The 20,664-nt window shown below is 40.5% G+C and overlaps 1 protein-coding gene across 1 annotated transcript in view; it reads right to left on the reverse strand.

The window, feature by feature from the left end:
- Positions 1 to 416: 416 nt before the first annotated feature.
- Positions 417 to 20,664, reverse strand: part of brip1 (BRCA1 interacting protein C-terminal helicase 1) — a 47,549-nt gene continuing 27,301 nt past the window's right edge. The window contains exons 15-20 of the mRNA XM_034113366.1: positions 13,290 to 13,449; positions 12,996 to 13,117; positions 4,135 to 4,247; positions 3,960 to 4,042; positions 3,503 to 3,820; positions 417 to 1,791 (exon numbers count right to left, since the gene is read on the reverse strand). Of these exons, the coding sequence (XP_033969257.1) occupies positions 1,082 to 1,791; positions 3,503 to 3,820; positions 3,960 to 4,042; positions 4,135 to 4,247; positions 12,996 to 13,117; positions 13,290 to 13,449 (1,506 nt within the window). The 3' untranslated portion in view covers positions 417 to 1,081. The remainder of the gene's footprint in view (positions 1,792 to 3,502; positions 3,821 to 3,959; positions 4,043 to 4,134; positions 4,248 to 12,995; positions 13,118 to 13,289; positions 13,450 to 20,664) is intronic.

The raw sequence follows: 20,664 nt of genomic DNA on the forward strand, positions 1-20,664 counted from the left end.
ACAAAATATTAGAACACAATATATTGTCATCAAATTAGGAAGTGTGTTAAGTAACTAGCAAGTGTATATACATAGGTAATGTAATTGATGTATGTATATATATATATATATTTCTCATGTTTTACAGGAAAATATTACATTTTTTGTTATTGTATTTATTAGAAATCTGTTTTTATAATTCAGATAACAGATTTACATATTAAACACATGATCAGTTTATAAAATATGGTGAATTCTTTTAGGATTTTACTAGTAAGCAGTATAAAACTAGCTAAACTGATCCAAGCTATAAGTACTTCCTTAAGCGTTCATTTATCAGTAATAATTATCTATAATAGCATAATACTTTACTTTGGATACTTTGGATTCAGAATCATGTCTATGTGGATACAGAAAAGAAAACAGGAAAAAGGATGATGAAAAATTAAAGTAACGCTAACATTTTTATTTTATTTTGAATAAACAGAGTTTATACAAATGCTTGTAAAGTAAGTCCTGTAAGTAAAACCATACTGAGTTCATAACACATGGAATTTAAATCGATGAAATAAAGGTCTGTAGGTTAAATCAGGCATGTCTAAAGCCTCCACGCATGTCGGCCATAATCTACGAAACACATCATTAAAACACAACGACATGATTACCTACTTTGTAGGAAAACAAATTAGTTTAGGCTTTTTGTATTTTAATGATTTGTTAAAAGGCACATTCAATCAGCGCTGCAATTTTCACTGCTGTTGGTTAGTTATGTGATTTTTTAAGTGAGAACCGGGCTTTTTGGCCTTAATAAGATGTGCTGTCACACCGCATTACAAGCTGATATGAGAAAGCTGAAGCCTCATCATACTGCAGGCAGAGTGTGTGGGCGAGTTGCCCGAGGCCGCTCTAACATGAGCAGATACTTTCCAGCATAGCGTTTAGAAAATGGTGTAAGATTGAATGTAAAACCTATGCAGAAATATAATAGCATGAATGTTTCAATATGTGTTTTAAATCAAAATCTACTGTGTGTATTGTTTTTGCGATGTATTTTCATATAAGACTTTCTGCTTCGTTCACAATATCTCTTGGTTCCAGCTAGCTAGTTACCTGTTGTAGTGGGGGGAGCTTTCTGCTTGGACCTGGACAACCTGCGAAGCTTACTTCCTGTCTGCCTGCTCTGGGTGTCCACCTGCTCTGCTTCTTCACCTTGGTTCTGTCCTATAATTTCTCCTTCCTGTCCCTGTGACAGCTCTGTGCTGTCCATACTGACTGAAATAGAACTCTGTCTATCAAAAGCAGAGGGTCGACCTTGCCCTCGGGCTTGCTCAGAGCCAAAAACTTCTTCTGACAGGGGGGCAGGACTCTCCGCCACTCCAGCCATCCTGGGAGGTGACTTGCCGTTCGCCTCTTCCTGTGGGCTGCCTTCACCCTCGAAAAGTTCTGGAGTGAAGAACACAGTTTGGTCCTCTTCCTTTTCATCTGTACCGTCTACTGAGGGCACTTCACTTTTACAGGTGGAAGGCTCCAAAGGCTGATTGTGTGCTTCCAATTTGATTCCACCGGAACCATCTCCACTCTCTTGCTTAAGACAAGTCGGCTTTTGTGGAGACGAGATCGGCTGCTTCTCCTTGTGCTCTGAATCCGTAGATGTTTCAAAGAGCTGGCTGGAATTACATACAGCTTTTTCTTTGAAGATTGGCTTCCTGAAGCAGGTGCTGGCCGGGCTGAAAATGTTGTACAGAGGCAGACCTGTGTTTCTTTTTTGATGTAAGGGCTCCGCTGGGGTACTGTGCATCGTATTCAACCGTTCTGCATCAAGGAAACAAAACAAAACATTTACAGTGGATATTTATTGACCTTATGCCAGCATATTAAACCTGCACATCTTGGAAAATATATCTGATCATATTTTATATTAATTTATATTGCAATTGCGATTTGATAAATAATATTGGAGGTAATGATCATTATGATGGGAATTTACAGTGATTCAATATATATGTAGGTTTCCTCTAGAATACCTAATTGAGAATGGTATTTTCACATATTTTGCTTGCGATCTGGATAACATTTGAATATATTGTGCAGCCAAATAACAAAAGAAGAGAGCACTTGTATGTACAAAAAAATGTAAGACCTTTTTTGAGGCTCACCATAAAGTGTGACTGGTATGCAGAGCACCGCGGCTGCCGAGGCTATCTTATAAAGAAAGATATAAATACGGGCTTACGCTCAATATAACCCAAACAAAGGTCAAGGGGATTTAATTAAAAGCAACAGTCCAACATCTGCTCATCAGCTCGCTCCAGCGCCACTCAGGCACGCAAAAGACCTTACAGTAATGAGGCGAGCCACTCAACTGATAGCATGGCCCCCACCCCCAACATCCACCCCAAATTATAAAGGGAGGGGCGGGGTGGGGGTCTGCTACAGCTCTGCACGGGATTCAACGGGGCTAACAGCTCAACCTTGTCATGACCCCAAAGACAATGGATGCTAGCCGAGGCGATGTGCAAACACGTCACCTAAGAATATTTTCTGTGGTGATGTCATACATCCTTTAGCACAAAAAATGACATGCACCTTTTGAGAGCTGCCTTCCGAAAGCTGCACACTTTAAAATGTCATAATTTATGGGGGGGGAACGAGATAAACTAGATCGGAGATTCTACTAGCTACATTATGTGATTGTTTTTTATTTAAAATGTTTTAACACATAAGAGGACAATTATTTCTTATGTGCATTCCTATCATGACTAGATTAGATTGAAAGCAGATCCATATATTTACATTATAAGGCATTATACAAATAAGGCAGAACTTTTGAATTACTTGGTAATGTATTTGGTTTCAATCCAGAGTGAAACATTGTTTCTACGCAAGCTTTTTAGTTGAGGGGGATTTGTTGCCCGTTTTGGTATCACTTTGGGTTCCATGACGAAACATTACTTTTTTTTTCAAAGGGGGTAGGACTTGAACCAATTGTGTGTCAATCTGCTGCAGAAAATAGTCCCCAACAAATATACTACAGTGACCAGCCAGTTTAGAAAATTGGTAAAAATGACTATATACAACTGAGACTAGATTTACATCTTCAGTCAAATACAGGGGCTTTAGGCAACTAGGGTTACAGCTAAGAGCCAACGGGGGTAGAGAAGTAGCAGTGAAGAGTAACATATTTCTGTCCTTGCTAAGGCAGCACTTGTGAAATTGTACACATTTTACAACACATTGTAATTGTTTTTGTGGGATTTGTTTTGTGTATTTTATTTAATCTCTTGTTTAAGTATCCAGGTTCCAATTAGCCTGAGACTGTCCCAATTTTTCCTTCTACCTTTCTGACACTGCACCATCCACTCATCATTAATTAAACAGTGAAGTTATTAGATAGGCCTTAAAAGAACTGAGACCAGTCTCACAGAAACAAATCATGAATTGTGATATTGGGAAGGGCTTTGAATAAGACTTGAGACAGATATTAACCTTGCAGTACCGAAACCTGTCTTTCAATTTTGCTCACCTGCTTTTTCTTGTTGTTCAGCTTTTAACTGTGTACGAGAAAAGAAATGGACGCTTGTTGGGCTTGTGTCAAGCTTGGGTACAGGTGGTTTGACACATGAGCTTGGTGTCTGATGTTCTGTGGCTTTTGGTGGACTCTCGTCCTCAAGAGTTACTGACAAGAGACTTTTTGGAGATGAGGCAGTAGAGCTGAGACTCTGACTGGCTGCCAGAGCCACCGACGCTTTCTGTTGAACCTCAGAGAACGCTACCAGAGACTGCATGGCATTGCCGAAGTTGTCGTGATGCTGGACAAGCTGGCGAACCCATTTAGACAGACCTGAGATTAAACAAACACACACATCAAAGACAAACACTACCACAAACCTTACAGTGGATAACTATTGCCATCTAGTGTTCAAGTTGAGAGGCTGTGCAGTTATTACATTCAGCCATTGTTCACACACTGTATCGAGTACCTGTGATGTACTTATTGGGATTATTCCGGAAACGGTCATCCACTAGAATTAAGGCACCCCAGTCATTCTTGTGGCGGATACACCTGTTAAAAGAAGTTTGAGGGTTAGAGTGTAAAAGATTAACAGTACAAAAGAAAATCTTTAATACCACTCTAGCTGTAGAGGGTGGATTTACCTTCCCAGGGCCTGGTTCAAAGCTCTGTAGGCCTGAATCTCGTACCAGCGAGAGCCTGGGAGAAGACCTCTGGATTTGCAGTGTTGGTCATTGTACTTCATCTTCAATTCCACCTGAAACCACAGGCCAGGATATTCAAAGCAGATTCAAATAAATAGGGAAGACTGAAGTGCTTCTACCGTTGCCACAGCGCCCTGAACTAGTAATGGAAATGCAAATCAATGTTGCATGCTTTGCTGGGCGCACCCAACAGAGTGTGTGTGTGTGTGTGTGTGTGTGTGTGTGTGTGTGTGTGTGTGTGTGTGTGTGTGTGTGTGTGTGTGTGTGTGTGTGTGTGTGTGTGTGTGTGTGTGTGTGAGAAACACTGGCACGACAGTAAAAGACAACAACGAAAATGTGCTTGTGAAATTAAGCTATTACAACATTTTGTTTCTTCCTTTGAGGGGAAACACTATGTAATAATAATGTATAGATCCCAAATGTTCCATGCAATTAGAAATAGTAATCCAACATTACCAATTATAGGCCTACATCATCAGCATTTTAATTTTTTCTCAGAGCGATTGTGTCGTTTGTGGTGATGGAAGGTGTTTTTGTGTACAGAAGGTGTGGCACACAAAGGATGAGAGCAGCAGTTAGAAATCTGTTTCAGCAACTTACTATATTGTGAGGTTTAGTGGCTGATCTGCAGAAAACATTATCAGATCTAAAGTAATTTAAAACTTTCAGGTACCATAAAGAAGGGGTTTGAGGTATCAAAATTCATCACAGAGCATCTTGGTGCAATTTCAGTTGAGAAATGCAGTTGTCATTACTCTCCTTCTATTCAGTCTGTTTCTATTGCTTGCTATATGAAGGTGAAATGCCCAAAAATATTTTGAAGAAAAGTTGCTGGCTACCTAACGAATGCTGACATGTATAACAACAAATATGCTCTCAAAAACAATTGCGAGTTCCATTTATGTCAAATGAGAAATAATCAGATTAATTAATTAATGGGAAACCAAGTTGGCATTTGATCCAGGGCAAGCTAAACACCATACTAAGAACCTGAAGGGATTGTGTCTCACCTACTACAGATTTGTTCTGAAAGGGGGACAAAGGGGCTAAAGAGAGGCCATGACAGAGTGGAGTGAAGGTATGAGGGGAGCAGACAAGGTGGCCTAGGTGACATGAAGCATCCCTGCACAAAAATGCCAGGAAAGCATCCATCCATTTGCATCTGTCGCTGCTGATTTTAGCGCTAACCTTTCAGAATTGACAAGTGAAAAGTTCAGTTGGCGTCTGACGGTATGCCATGCGGGGCAGGCTGCTGAACAGGGCTTTAACTGCTTTTGACAGGTACCGTGTGTTCGCCCTGAGCCCCCAAACACGGGGCCATGCCAGGTACAGCCTGTTCCCTGGCGCACATCACGCAATGCCACTGTGGCCTGTCAGGGCTTCGGTAGGTAAACAAACAAGAAGAGTCACAGGATTTCCTAAATGTCGCCCCTAAAGTTGGACTATGACTAATAACACCTCACCTCAGAAGCATTGTCACAACTGAGCAACACCTGCCACCATGGAAAACCTGAATTGGAAAACTTGTATAGTCTTTAAGAGATTAAAAATCATATATGTATATGTATTTGCATGAAAACAGTAGTGTCAGCAAGAGGAGACTCAACAACTCATATAGGCATGTCGAAGGAGTTAATGCTGCTGGCTTCATGGTGAGATGTTCATGAATGTATGAGACACCGGAGCAGTTAAAGAATCCACTTCTAAACCCACAGCTGGAACAGAAAGGCCATTAGCCTCAAGCCGGAAGTGTCATCTAAATCCAATCACAGTCCACTTCAGCGTTCGAGCCATCACATCCCTGGTCTCTACCATGTCACCGTCCAATCTAACATGACAGGTTGCATATGTGAAAAAGCCAATTCTGGCTGCTAGCAAGTCTCGCAAATGTGCAAGAAACCACAAGCTGGAAGGGATTAGTTAAAATGTCAAGGGATCACTCGCTTGCTTTGGCCTTGTCCTCTACAGCAACCTGTTCATCCCTAAAAACATATATTTGACCACTAGGCATGATTCGCACCTGAGCGCATCTGTTTGAGCTATATTTTACGCGGGGTGTGTGTATGTGCGCATTAGTGTGCATGCCTCTGGCAGTCCAGGACATCTTGTGCTTGTCACTGAGATTGCTGAGCGCCTGATCTGCCACATAAGGCTGAACTGACAGCTGAGTGGCTCATCTTGAAGACAGTGTCCATGTGTGTGTGCGCACACGCTCACAAGAGCAACAAACTATCACACTCTTTTCCAACAAGCTCATGGATCCGCTCACAGTAAGGCTATACACAAAATCCTACTTATTATTTGATTGTTTTATTCTTGTTCCACTAAAAAGTTGACTTTTAGAGCAACGTGAATGATATACCGATATGATTGTTTGTTTATTAGAGAAAGTGGCAGAACCAAGGAAACGACCCCATCCAGGCCTCATCCATCTTGTCCGAGGGAGCAACTTTGCCTTGAGTAGAGTGTGAGGGGCTCTGGGAAACGATACCGAGTTAGTAGTTAGCTTAACTTCATCCTGAAAAACACAAGCACCAAGAATATGACCCGACTGCAAACTTTCCGTTTCTGCCGTTAAACAGGTTAAATACAATGCTCCTTCAGCCCAATTATTGGCAACAGGGTTTATACTTGGACGCTGATGGGGCTTGGTTTTTTGTTGAGGTTGTATTATCGTTTCTGCCACTTTAGCTTTAGTCAAACAAACAGTCTATTAAAGCAAAGTGTCAATCTTATGGCTGCTCTGACTCAGACTGGTGTCTAATCTGTATTCTTTTTATTCAAACCTGTCTAGGCCTCACCCAGCGGTCTCTCATATTGTCTTCCTCCACCAAGTCCAGTTTACTAAGCAATAAGCATACATAGTACTTGATTTGAACAAAATAAACTAAAATAATCTCACATGGAAAATACATTTTTATCCACATTGAATGGAATGGTTTTGACTGTCTTTGTTCTTATCCAACCCCCCCTTTTGCTTGGATTCACCTTAAGTGGTGTACAGACTGGGAATCTTAACTTTTTTTTGCACCAACCAACTTATATACAGAGCAACAAGTACTGAAAACTAAGAAAATAAAAATATATGGTAAAATAGGTTTGATTTATTTTCATGTAAGGTTTCTTGTGCTTGAGCAGTGTTTAACATTGTTTATATTTGTTAAACTAAGGTAAGTTTTGGTATTAGTATTTCAACTTTTATTGTATTGGAATTGGAATTGAAATGATCTTTAACAAAAATCATTGTGTAGGAATAGGTCTGCATTTTGTTAATGGTAAAAAAAATGGGTTCAACGAACTTTAACAAAAAAGACTGTCTTTAAAAAGAATCGGCCTTTGGTGCTGACAAGGACAGCACAAGGGCTGATTGTGTATTATATAGCTTTTCTTCCGTTGCTGATAATAAAGCCACATGTAGAGTCTTGAGTGTGCCTGGAGCATCTATCATTCCGTCCGCTGGATGATTTCCATGAACTCTTCAACATTCCTCCAAAATCTCCTTTATCCATCCGTTTTACATGCTTGCAGGCTTTAAAATTAAAACGCTCCTGTGTCTGTCTTTAATAAAGGGCAATGGCAAAAGGTTGACTGAGCCCTTCATTAAAATAAAAGAGATGCCTTATCAGTTGTAAGTGTCTTTTTATTGCTTGTTAAAGCCACTTATTGTTTGACTCACTCACGCACGACGTGACTGTTCACTGTAAAACATGCCATTGGAAAAACTCAACATAAATGTAATACCACCTTTGGCAGGGCTTTCTCTGCAGAGGACTTTTCAAGTTCAACCTTTGATCTTTGTCACAATAACACAACAGGCCAGTAAAAGGCCATGCTATGTGCTTAGGCTGAAGCTTCTAAGAGTTATGCCTGTCTGGGAATGCAGGCCATGCAGGCATCTAAAGTGCTGGAGTAGTTTAAATGAAGAGAAGCTGGGCTTACACCTCTTATCCTAGCAATGGGGTGCTGCCGTGTGAGTGTGGCAGTGAATGACTGAATTAATATGTCTGGGTCCACGTGTGCTCTTACGAGAATGTGCACATGTTACCACTAGTGCATGAAGTGACAATGTAAGAACATGTCACGCATGTGTTTGTGTGTACTAAGGGAACTTCTAGTGCGAAACATAAGGTGTAAATATAATAGTGTGTTAATACAACGCATTCATGAAGGTGAACATTTGTTTAAAGACAACCCAATAACTCGGTTTGAATAATAAGCTAATAATAAGCTAAGCTACTTGTATTTTGAAAAAGAAAACTTGGGATGCATCATGAAGCAGAGGCCCACCGCCTTATCCGGATTAAGACTGCCGCTGTTAAAGCCAAATTAAAATACATACACTTAGTAGTCCTGCAAAATAGCAGAGGTGCTTCAACATACTGGCTATAACTTATAAGCTGTTTAAGCAACAATATAACAGTGTATTTCAGAAAGCAAAATGAACAGAGCTGCATTGTGGTAAAAAAAGGTTGAACTTCAGCTATTTGGCAACACTTGCTTGGAACAACATGAGTATCGATCACCACGTTTCTATATACAACCAAGCATCATTGCTCAGAGTACACTGAATCTCTCCTCCAGTGGAATTGAACATAACATGTAATATCGACTATCCATACTAGACACTATGTCTGTGTGTGTATGTTTGTCTGTATGTGTGTCCTTATAGGGCCTATTATCTCTCAGACTCAAGAGAGATAATAGACTCCTCCTTTAACATGAGGGCTACGAGGGCTAGCTGCATGGCTTTGAAAGTCATTAGTGTCAGTGTCCCCATCCTCTCAGCGGTGTAATGGGGTTAGCTCAAAGACCTTTACAGCCCCTTCAGGGCTTCTCTAGGGGCCACAATGCCTCTGCCCCTGGAAGAGGAGATAACAGGAGGAGGAAAAGACATCTAGAGAGAAGACAAAGGAGAACTGAGCAAAGCTGAGGCTAAAGATGCAAAGATAGACTCTACGATCTAGAATGTTACAAGCATGGTCTCTTGGTTCTCATCAGAGATGACACAATAACATATATAGTATACCTCTTAAATAATACAATTCAACACCGTGCCTTAAAAAAGGCATAATGACTGAATCTCCACTGAAAGCCAGGCAAACCTTGCCTGATTTTACGCACAACTGTCAACTTGTCTCTCCATTTCCATCTTCGGGGGAAGAGCTGAATACAGAAAATGTTGAGCGATACAGGTGGCTATGGCTCACAGCTTGACAAAGGTGTTAGTCCTGCCCATTCCTCCAATTGGCTTATTATTGGCTCCCCTCCAACACTCAATTTGATTGCTCTCTTTTTTTTTTTTTTTTTTTTGGACCAGTGCCTGTATTGGAAAGACACAGTTTAAAGGGGCAGACAGACCAGATGACATCGTAAGTCTTCCTTGGGTCGGATTGGAAGCCAGGACCTCTGCCAGCGCTGCCAAATAAGCTATATGCGTCCGGCTTCATTGATTTTAACTGAAAAAACAACATCAAAATTCAAGACAAATCAATCAACTCTTTTAGAAGTTTTAAAGACTCGAGGGCTGATATTTTGACTAGCTGGAGCTTGACAGGAGCCAACATCATAAGATACAGTATAGACAACAGTTGTCGTCAATAACTGCTTCTTATATGTAAAGACAAATATAAAAACACAGAGTAATACTGCAGATGTAAAATGTGTGCCTTGCTCTGGGTTACTGATTCTACGTCGTAGAGATGACACATTGTCAATCTGTGGTTAAACGTATATAAAGTGTCCTCCCTATACTTAAAAGTGCAATCTCAAGCAGTAGCTCAACACACATCACCACAAGTCAAAATAATTAAAAAGCATTAGAGGACTATAATGATTTCCTTGAGTACAAATGAAATGAAAGCACTGAAGATCTCTCTCTCATGCCTGCACTCTTTATGTTGCCCACTGTTGCCCACTGCCTGTCACTTTTTTAAACATCATGACATTTTATACATTGCCCTGGTTAGGTTGGGCTCGTTGTGGTTATTATTGTTTACAATCTATAAACAACGCAGTACGTTAAGGGTGATCAAGGATTGAGCATGACAAAAATGAAATGTCAGATTTTGTTGTGACTAAAAAATGCAATAAGAAGTCAAAGTGTCAGCAGTAACCATAATCAGCCTTGCCTACCCGATCTTACAGCCGCCAACATTATGACAAGATGTGGCAGGAGTTATCAAACTCTCCAAGGAGCTGAGCACATACACAAAGGTTGTTGATGTGGAGCACAGATTACGTCATTAGAAAAGCAAGTCTCCTCACGCTTGGTCAGTTCCACCTATGAAGCAATGTTTTGTCAATCCTGGTCATCTGCTCCACCCATGTATATCCAGTTTTTAACTCGTTTAGGAACATTACCGTTGGTTCCTATTAAACATTTAAATATTCAAACAGGGTAACAAATATAGCTTCTTTTTTTTCCTTTTTTTTAATGCTCATGGTTTACTTAAACTAAACTAAACAGGACAACGTAGTTCTACAGGGTATATGCAGGAATCCTGAAGTCAAATGTAATACCTTCTAAGACCTTTTTTAAGACCCTTTCCATACATTTTAAGACCTCATCGCCACTTTGAGTTTTAACCGGTTACATTGGCGCAACATTTACTGTATACAGTATTGATTGTCCTTCCTCCTTATCTTCCAACCATTTGGACGCAAACTTGCATTTCCCCATAACGATGTTGTTAAACAACCGGCGTAAACGGACCTTCGCGCGCTATCAAGCAGTGAGCGCGCGATGTCCTGTTCAGATGACGTCAAATCCAACAGGATGCCATAAATAAACTACACAGAATCACACTACACACCTACGCAATGATTACATTCAGGCAGACTGTAGAATACAACCTCTTTGGACAATTCATATACTTATTGAAAACAAGCTACAACATGTAATACCTTGGGAAATGCCGTTTAATACTTTTTAATACTTTTAATAGCCTTAATTTTCGCTAAATTGATTTATCAACTTTTAATACTTTTTAAGACCCCGCGGACACCCTGTTCTAAGAAACTTTCCTCAAACAATGGAGCTCTATGGCAAAAAGAAAACAAATATATATGGCACACAAAAATCCCCAAATTACGTTGATATCTGACAATGACACACTTGGGTGAATATGAGATAGGATGTTGCTTTGCCTTCAATTGTCCCCCAAGTGGATATTGATTGGGTAACAATTTTTATAAGGACTTTGCACGGTGAAGCAATAAAACAAACATATATAAATGGTTTAATTATACAATTCTCATTTAGTGCCACCATCAAGCGCAAAATAGCACCTAGCTCTGTCTGAATGCGCAAAATAGATACATTTCAGACAAGGTTGGTTGATCATTTTTCTTTCACTTCTCTCCTCTATTGTTAACTACATGAGATGAGTTGTTTTGTCTTTTATATTTTAGTTTTTACGTGGATGAAGTGTGTAAATGTGTGTGTGAGTGCTTATGTTTGACCCTAACCCTAGGAAGAGTAGCCAATGCTCATGCTAGTGCTAATTGGGATCCTAATAAAGACATTTCTTATGGTCAAACTATACGGGGTAATAACTCTTATATGACATCTATGTACCTAAACACCAGTACTATGACAAAATACAACGTTTAAAAAAAAATCTCATAAAAGGAAGAAGAAATGCCCCGAGAACTGACAGTGGTGAGACTGACAGCTTTGGCTAAGGTGAAAGGGTCTGGGAAGCTTCAATCACCCCCACGTCTGGCCACACTGACAGAACAGGTTAGTGAAAGCTTCGTCGTGTCCTGACAGCAGGATGTGGAGGAGTAAAGGGGAGGAGAGGTGGGAGGCGGGGAGACGGGGAAACTTAAAGGTCAACTTTATCTGCTAAGGACAGGGCACACACAGCAACATCGCTTTGGGATTTTATTTTACGGATCACCAAAAGGCGATGCTCTTATTTGGTGTGGTTTTGTGCGTGTGCATCGATGTCTGTGAGATATATTTTTGTGTTCATGGTATTCAAAATGTTTGATGTTGACCAAAAAAGTGAAGTAGCGGACATATACTGCAATTTCTTTTCCAAACTCAGTACTCTTTGCAAACATGAGTGGTCTTCACCACATTGGTCGAGAGTAGTTGATCAAGTGTGAATCATATATATAAATTGATGCAGACATTGTTGAGCTGAGGCTTTGTCCTGATTAAAGCACTCTTACACAAGTATTTAAGTGTAGAATGACCTCGTAAAATGACCTTTATGTCATATGGAGCAATTCTTTTTTTACAATTTACTTATAAAACTATTGGATACAGAGTAAAAATCGTACTTACCATGTCATGGTCTAGGCCAAAACGTACTGAATGTAATATTCACGCCACGTCTGTATAATATTCAATGTTGTAAATGTGTGCTTTTTCAAATTTAATTTCCCTTGCATACATAATACGCTAGCAAGAAAGCATCTTATGAAGGGTAAAATAATTCAACTAGGTTTGCAAAGGTCATCGTCTACAGAATTAGTTTCAATATTATTTATCTTTTTTTCCACCCATGTAAAAAAAATTCTCCCCAACCTTTTTTTAATTAGATTTTACAATGCATCATTAACAAATGCATTCATAAGATCTTGCTACTCGCATCTTTGCAAATTTCTGACTTTTGCATCATTGGTTTAAGTCTTTTAGAACCAATTAAGGCCTTATTTTTAGATTTCTTAATTCAATACTTTTTAAAAGGAACTGCAGGAATGCTGTTTTATCTTTGCTTGGACCAAAGACCACTGTTTCACCTGTTTCCCCCCTGTGCAGAATATCTGCATCCTGCTGTGATTTTACTTACTTGGAGATCTTTGATGTTTGGGAAGGGAATTCCAATGGTGACCACAGCCCTGGCATTGTCATCAGTGAAGTCTAGTCCTTCACTCACTTTACCTCTACAGACCGCGATTAGCAGTGCACCATCTATTACAAAGAAACCACAGTATATAAAACACTATAAATTACAAGTTATATAGAGTTGAACTGTGAAATTACTATTCTATTTTAAATTATGATCAGATTTACTATGTATGCACTAAAATAGATCATCACCATGAGCTGGTCTAAAAGTCAGTATGATGTTTAATGGTCTCACTTCTTTCCACGCAGTACTTGATGGCATCGTAGTACGTCTGCAGCAGTTCATCAAAATCCCCCTTGCCACCTCCGCGGGGCTCTGTGATCACAGCTTTACATTGTTCGAGCTTCTCCCAGATACCTGTGTTGATCCATCGGTCTCGCAGCTTGTCGAGCATCTGAACAAATCACAGGAGGTATCGTGTAAATATAGATGCTGGAATAGGCTTCAGCCCCAAACATTTTTTGATTTTCAAGTTGAACCAACTGCAAACCAGACTAGAACCAGCACTAAACTAGAACAGAACTCTAATTAGTGAAAAGGGGTAATCAATGATAATATAGTGAAGCAGTTGCCTATGTATTATAGTGCATATCTTCAATAATCAGAGTAAACGTGTTAGGTAATGTCAGTTGGTCCATCACTTTGGTCCTCCTGTAATATATCCTACTGGATGGATTGCCTTGAAATAGTGAACACATATTCAAGGGACCTAGCCTGGCTAGCAGCTTTGTGCCGCTAAACTGAAGCTGTAATGCGAACATCAAGTTAGCAGAGCAGCAGCAGTATGAGACCTCCATCTGTGTCTGGGGCAGCATTAGCTCAGTTTGTACAGTATACAAAAATACCAAAGTATATTATACATATATACACATACATACTGTATATACTTTTTTTGGTTCTCCTGGGTCCTACCAATGTGTCCCTGAGCAAGGCACTAACAAACCAACTGACAGCCCTCCATAAATAGCATGCATTTGAGTATGTGTATTTGGAGCCTTATGTGTATAGTTAAAGTGAAAACTTCCCTTGAGTGATTAATAAACTATGTCTTCTACTACACAGGATGCACTAAGGCACCGTATCAAGTGTATAAGTGTAAGTCACCCGTATTTTATCAGCACTTAAAACAGCCCAACAAACAATCGCTATTGTTCCCCCCATGAAAAGACATTGCAGCATAACATAATGCTGTAACATACCCTAAGTAGATACCAGGTTGTTCGAATAAGAGCATTTCTGTTCCATCATATACATCATGACACTAAGTCTGAAAACTTGTAGCAAATAACAGGAAGCATTTAGCTACCCATGTTTGCTCCCATGTCCCCACACAGCTTTTAGACCCCCTTAGTAATAAAATCACTGTTCCCGTACTATTGTTAGTGCAAAAAGTCAGCCGCTCTCGAGGGAGGCACATTGATCTAAAAGCCCTCATCCTAGCCTGGCCCCACTCATGTCTGTGCTGCGCAGATCATATCCTTGAATAAGCATGGCTTCATAATCAAAGAGCAGCTTCACTGGCTCGGAAATGTGTTGGAAGGGTCAAGGAGAAGTTCTTCTTGTAGTCAGCAGAAAACTTCTCAACAGGCAAATAGTGTCAAGCTGTAAAGCCTGAGCCTAATGCAGTCAACAGATGGGAGGAAGGTGGAGAGTATTCACTGAGGTCTTGTCCCCAACAGAACACTGATTCTGTTTACCTGCATCAGCCAACTCCAGTGTTCCTTAAAAACACCGCACAAAGCAGAACCGGCATTTACTCTGCTGCTTGTGTGCGGTACAGAGGACAACAAGAATGGCGGCCAGGGAAATGAGACCGTATGAGAGCGTTGATCATTTCTTGCATGCCAGTGTGATTGCCACATAGTGGTGAAATGAAGCATGGGGAAGATTTCGTCAGGTTGGTGCCTCCTAAAGCAAGTGAGCCCGGGACGTTTCCATCAATAAAACATGGCACATTCACTAAATATGCAGTGTTACATCGACAAGGACCCCCCTTACGTGCGTCTTCAACTCAGTAAACTGTTTGTACTCGAATAGCTTTCCAGTGCAATCTTGAGCAGCAGATGAATAATTCATCTTATGTACTTTAGGCAGATCTACTACTAAACAAAACAGCCATTATCTGCCAGGCTGCACTTGGAAAGGAGCCGATTCCAGGAGGCGAAGAGTATAAAGGAAAAATGCTCTTGCTGATAAAATGCAACAGGGTTGGTAAAGACAGAACAAAGGGAAGTGTCCTGCAGCCAAGATTATCATATCTCTACTTTATTTGACTGTACTACCCATATCGTGTTTTCACTCGTTTATTCTTTTTAAAAGTGAAGCTAAAGGTTACTTCTTGGATTTTTAACATTAAAGGGGCACTATTAAGCTCATGTTCAGGTTCATATTTCTATTGTGTGCCTCTACTCCTGTGACATGTCTCCATGCTTTAATGTTCAAAAAGCTCTTTATTTTTCTCATACTGTCTGTGCTGCAGCACCTTTTTTCACCCTCTGTCTGAAACCAGAGCCCAGTCTGCTCTGATTGGTTAGCTGGCCAGCTCGGTTGTGATTGGTCAACCGCTTAGAGATGCCCCCCCCTTTAGCCTATCACGTGCAATGTCTTGGAGAGCTAGCCAATAGAAGCGCACATGTAACATAGTGATGTCATTATATTACAGAAGTAAAAAGGAGTCCAAAAAGGAGAGAGAAACTCCCTCTGAAGAGATCCTTGGGAGTTTAGCCTTTGACTATTTACATTCACAAAAACCTATAGAACCCACTACAGGAAAGGGAAAACCCCCAAAGGATAAACAGTGAACCTCTAAATAATGAAAATAGACATTCTAAGGTCATTGCGGATGAGTAAATGCCATCATGGAGGAGCCCTTTGAGTGACTTTAAATAAGATCGTATTTCAACCTCACAGTATTCTACCAATTTATGAAGCCACAAAACTTGGTCCAAAATTAAATTGAATATCTAAAGAACATGGAAATATCCAAATAATAATACAAATAAATAAAATAATGGTATCATTTATTCAGAGAATGCTTTTAAAAGGAAAACAAAAACACTATACATATACAGATAAAAACGAATTAAAACAAAATCACACGTAATAGTAATTTACACCCTGGAGTCAAGTCCTTGGAACAGGGAATGTTCCAAATCTAATTCTCATATTAAATTCATAAAGGAAATATATGTACAAAAGCTGGTTCCAAGTGGGTTTAAACCATTCACCCATTCATATTAGACTATGTTCAACCAAGGTGTTACTTTACCGCCCCAGTCAGCATTAATATAGGCCATGTACATCACGAGACTGGTCTGATAACTCGAACTGCATGGGTGTGAACTAGAGCGTTTTACTGTGCAGTCATACGCATTTTCAGCACCTTCAGCAAAGGCTTTCAGCCATGCAAGTGTTAGACACTCAACACTGAAATTACAGACACCAAAATTATAGACATGAGCACCTTCATCAATATTTTAGGGACAACATCTGACACAGACCGGGTGTTTAGCTGACAGGCTGGGCTATAAAATGTCACTCTGCAGGCTCAACTACACACCTCTTTGTATAACTTCAAGACAAAAAAAACAAAGGAAGCTGGTATTCAAACGGAAGGGCTTTTTTGAAGTGGGGTTGTATGAGGTTCGTATCCTTAGTCGGTGTATTACGGGGCAGCATGGGAGCAAGCCAATTTACTGGTTTGGTTGGAAGAGCAAGTAAAAACGTTTTTTAGCCACCGAAAAAAATAACTATTATTATAAAAAAAAATGTTTCACCACCTTACCTTGTCGTCGGAAAGCACAAAAAGAATCTCAATCTACACTCAGGTGCAAGTTCAACGTTCGCTGGTTTGTGTTATTGTGCAGCTTTGATGAATACAAACTCGCTCTAAAACAACAAAGTCACACAATATAAGTTTGTTTAAGCGAGAAATAACAGTTTTATAACTATACATTTATTTATTCTATTTCTTTTATTGAATAAAAAAAAGCGGTCATTAAAACCCAATTTGCCCCAAGATAAATAAAGTATACTGACTTTGGTTATGTAGATACAGGGTTTGAGATCATTTTAGTGCATCGGAAGGTTTTAACAACTTAGAACAACCTTTACTTACCAAGATTAATAGACATTGCCTTTTTCAGAAAACATAATCTATTGTTCTGATTGTCTCAAAAGATATTGAAGTGGTCATTTAAAAAGGGAATGTATTCTATACTCTCCAGTTCTTAAAAAGAAGCACAGCTAGGCAACATAAATGGGAATGAGCAGTATTTAGCACATAAGAAGCCACAACAAGGTTTGAATAATTCAACGCCTTTTCCAGGCATGGTAGGTGCTATGCTCAGCCCTTGCCAATGACACGGTTAAGTGGGGAAGATCTTTCTGCCAATTGAGACAATGTGGCGAAACAATCAGAGAGAAGCAGTGAACTGTAGTCTTCCTTGCACTTTTACACGTCCCCTCTCATCCCTGGTAACTATCTCCCCATCTTTCACCTCCTCTGCATCCGGCCTCTCCTTCCCCGTGTCCCCGGTGTCAGTGAGCTGTGTGGCGACACATCGCAGCTCCTCTAGTGCCTGCTGAATTATGGAGGGGCTTTGGAGGCGACGGCATTAATGAAACATGCAGCCAGGAGCCACATTTCGTGGTGGCGAGGGGAGACGTGTTGTTGCACCTTAAATTATTTAGCCCCAAAATATCACAGTAACCATCACGCCAAGACTAGTGGCAAAAAGCCACCTGCCACCTCTGGCCTGCCACTCTCCTCCTGTCGTCTGCTGCTCACATCCCCGCCACACAGGTGGGAGCACAACCCAGCAGTAACTCCACCTACTGCCTACAGAAGAAGATACTCTTATAGGCCTTCCTATTCCTTAAAAACTAAACTGATTGGGTTATAAGGTGTATTTTTTGGACATTTGTCTCATCCCTATTTGATAATATATCAAGCATATAAATACAGTGTTATTATTTGTGTATAAAATGATCTTTCCTTAAAGGAGAGGTGTCATGGCCATTTCCACTGATCATAATTCCATTGTTGAGGTCTACTAGAATAGATTTATACTGTGCATTTTTCCGAACTCACATTGGTTTCTCATACAGCATCTCTGTAAACTACTTGTATTCACTGAATTTCACTCTCTGCCTTTAACGGCTCGTTGTAGCTCCAATAGCTCCAGCCCCCACCCTCCCTGTGAGCACAGTGTGCTCTGATTGGTCGGGATGTTGTGAATCGCGCTGAGCTCCGTGGAGGTGTTGTTTCCTTGTTTAGCAAACATAGCGAAACACAGCCAAACTCATCCTGAGCACACACAAACTCACAGCCGAAGTAAAAACAATAAGTGTGGCTTGATATTGAGTAAGAAAAAGGTTGATAAACGCTGTGAGAATGGGTCTGCAGAGAGAATTTTGCCACGATCCCAACTGTCTGTTATCAGCCTGCAGCCAGGGAGGAGAAATCAGCTGAGCTGCCTGCTCCCTGCACACAGATGTGTGAGGAAGTCCGTGGATTGGTCAATTTGGACCAATCAGCGGGGGCTTAACGTAACGGCTCCGCAGACGTAACGTAACGGCTCTTCGGGATTGGTCCATTTCGTTCCAGGTACCGCTTGACATCATGCCGTACCCGGAACGAAATGGAAGACTCAAATGGGCAGTGACGTATCTCCAACGAGGCGTTTTGGGGAGGTCTTTTCTGTGTTAGAGTTTTACTCGCTACAGGGTGTATTTTGAGGGTTTTGACTCTGCACACCGTTTACATGCATAAAAACCTTCATAACACACAAGGGGACGGGTAATAACCGGAAAAGCATGACACCTCTCCTTTAATAAAACATTGTGTAGAATGTAGGGGTGTAACGGTATCCGTATTCGTCGTGTGACTGCATGTCCCGAACCGTCGCGGTTCGGCACATGCAGTCACACGACGAATACGCCTTTTTTTATCAGTGGGAAAAAAGTCTGTCACTCAGGGCAGTATCCATTACACTATATATATTCCAGGGGGCAGTATTGCGCCTAAAAGCTGTTTGCCAGCCGCCCTTAAACAACAAATGAAGAACAAGAAGAAAACACAACAAAACGAAGAAGACAAGTTAGTATGGCGATTTCAGATAACACACAGGAGCTAGAAGACCCACCTGCTTCTTTTAAATCAGCTGTGTGGGAACATTTTGGGTTCCCTGTGGACTACAATAACGATTGAGTGCGAGTGGTGGATCGGACAAGGACGGTGTGTCGGCGTTGTTCGACAGCGGTGCGGTATGCTAATGGTAACACACAGGGCCGGCCCTAGACATTGTGGTGCCCTAGGCGAGATTATGATTTGGTGCCCCCCCCCCCCTCCAAGCAATACACAATAGAATATATAAAGAATAAATGAAAAATCTCTACAAAAGACCAATACACTACAAAAACTGAAACGTATTGACATGTTGGTTATATACATAAAGAAAGTTTAAAATGTATTCATTATTATATGAACATGTTTTAATTGGGGGGTGGACTTCACATCCTCTAAGGGGGTCCGGGGGTATGCCCCCCCAGAAAGATTTTGTTTAACATTTTAAAGTAAAATGCTTCAATCTGGTGCACTTTGAGCAGAATTACTAGAGACTAGATCTAGGGGGTACAACTCAAACACCCATATGAAAAAGATCGGTTTACATTTTAATAATCAAATAAGTATGTGAACATAACCAATAACCTACCATAGCCAATAACAAATAAATGTAACGTATTTTATTTTTTGTTCTTCATTCATATCTTATTTGACCTAGTTAACATTTATTTATTCATGCATTTTTTTTATATCTCCAGTTTTAAACGATATTTTTGGTTACTGTCCTATAGTATACATTGGAATGATTTCAAACCTGTTGTTATTTATCCTAATAATTATAAAGGTGTGCCTTGGAAATATTTGTTTACATAAATGGTGACCAAACCATTTGAGACCCACTGAGATAACTTATGGCGCATTTCCACTACAGCGCGGAGCTCGCTTTGAGCGTGCCGTGCCCGGCCCGTTTTTGGTTGCGTTTCCACTTGGCGTAGTTCCGGCTAGCGGGTACTATTTCACAGTGAAAAATGAATATATTTGACCGTGATTTAATTGTAATACACGTTTCTAAATGATGCCGAAGTAACAACATACTGATACCGGTTAGTAAAAACCATGAATTAATGCTTTGACAAGTCTGCAGACAGACGGCAGGCGAAAAACCTTTTAAAATGCGTGTTTTCTAAATGGAGATTGGCTAAGCTAACGTTGTATATGCTCCGACCGTCCACACTCACAACAATGGCCTATACAGACATAAATAAACCAGCGACTGTATTCGCCATGACACAGACAGTCTGTGGTTTGTACTTGTTTAACTTTTGTCTAGTTTCTGAACAGATATGAGGAGCTGTGAGCTTGAGTGCTAACAGCTGATGTTTTTCTGTGGTTCTCATTGAAGATGACGTCACGGCTCCGCCTACACTGCGTTACTATAGTTACTGCCCCAGCTACTAAACTGTAATGGAAACGCAGCATAAAGTGAGCCAGTCCTAGCCATACCGAGCGAGGCCCTGTAGTGGAAATGCGCCATTAGACTAT

The sequence above is a fragment of the Trematomus bernacchii genome, unplaced genomic scaffold, assembly GCF_902827165.1.
Source record: "Trematomus bernacchii unplaced genomic scaffold, fTreBer1.1, whole genome shotgun sequence".
Classification (NCBI taxonomy): Eukaryota; Metazoa; Chordata; class Actinopteri; order Perciformes; family Nototheniidae; genus Trematomus; species Trematomus bernacchii.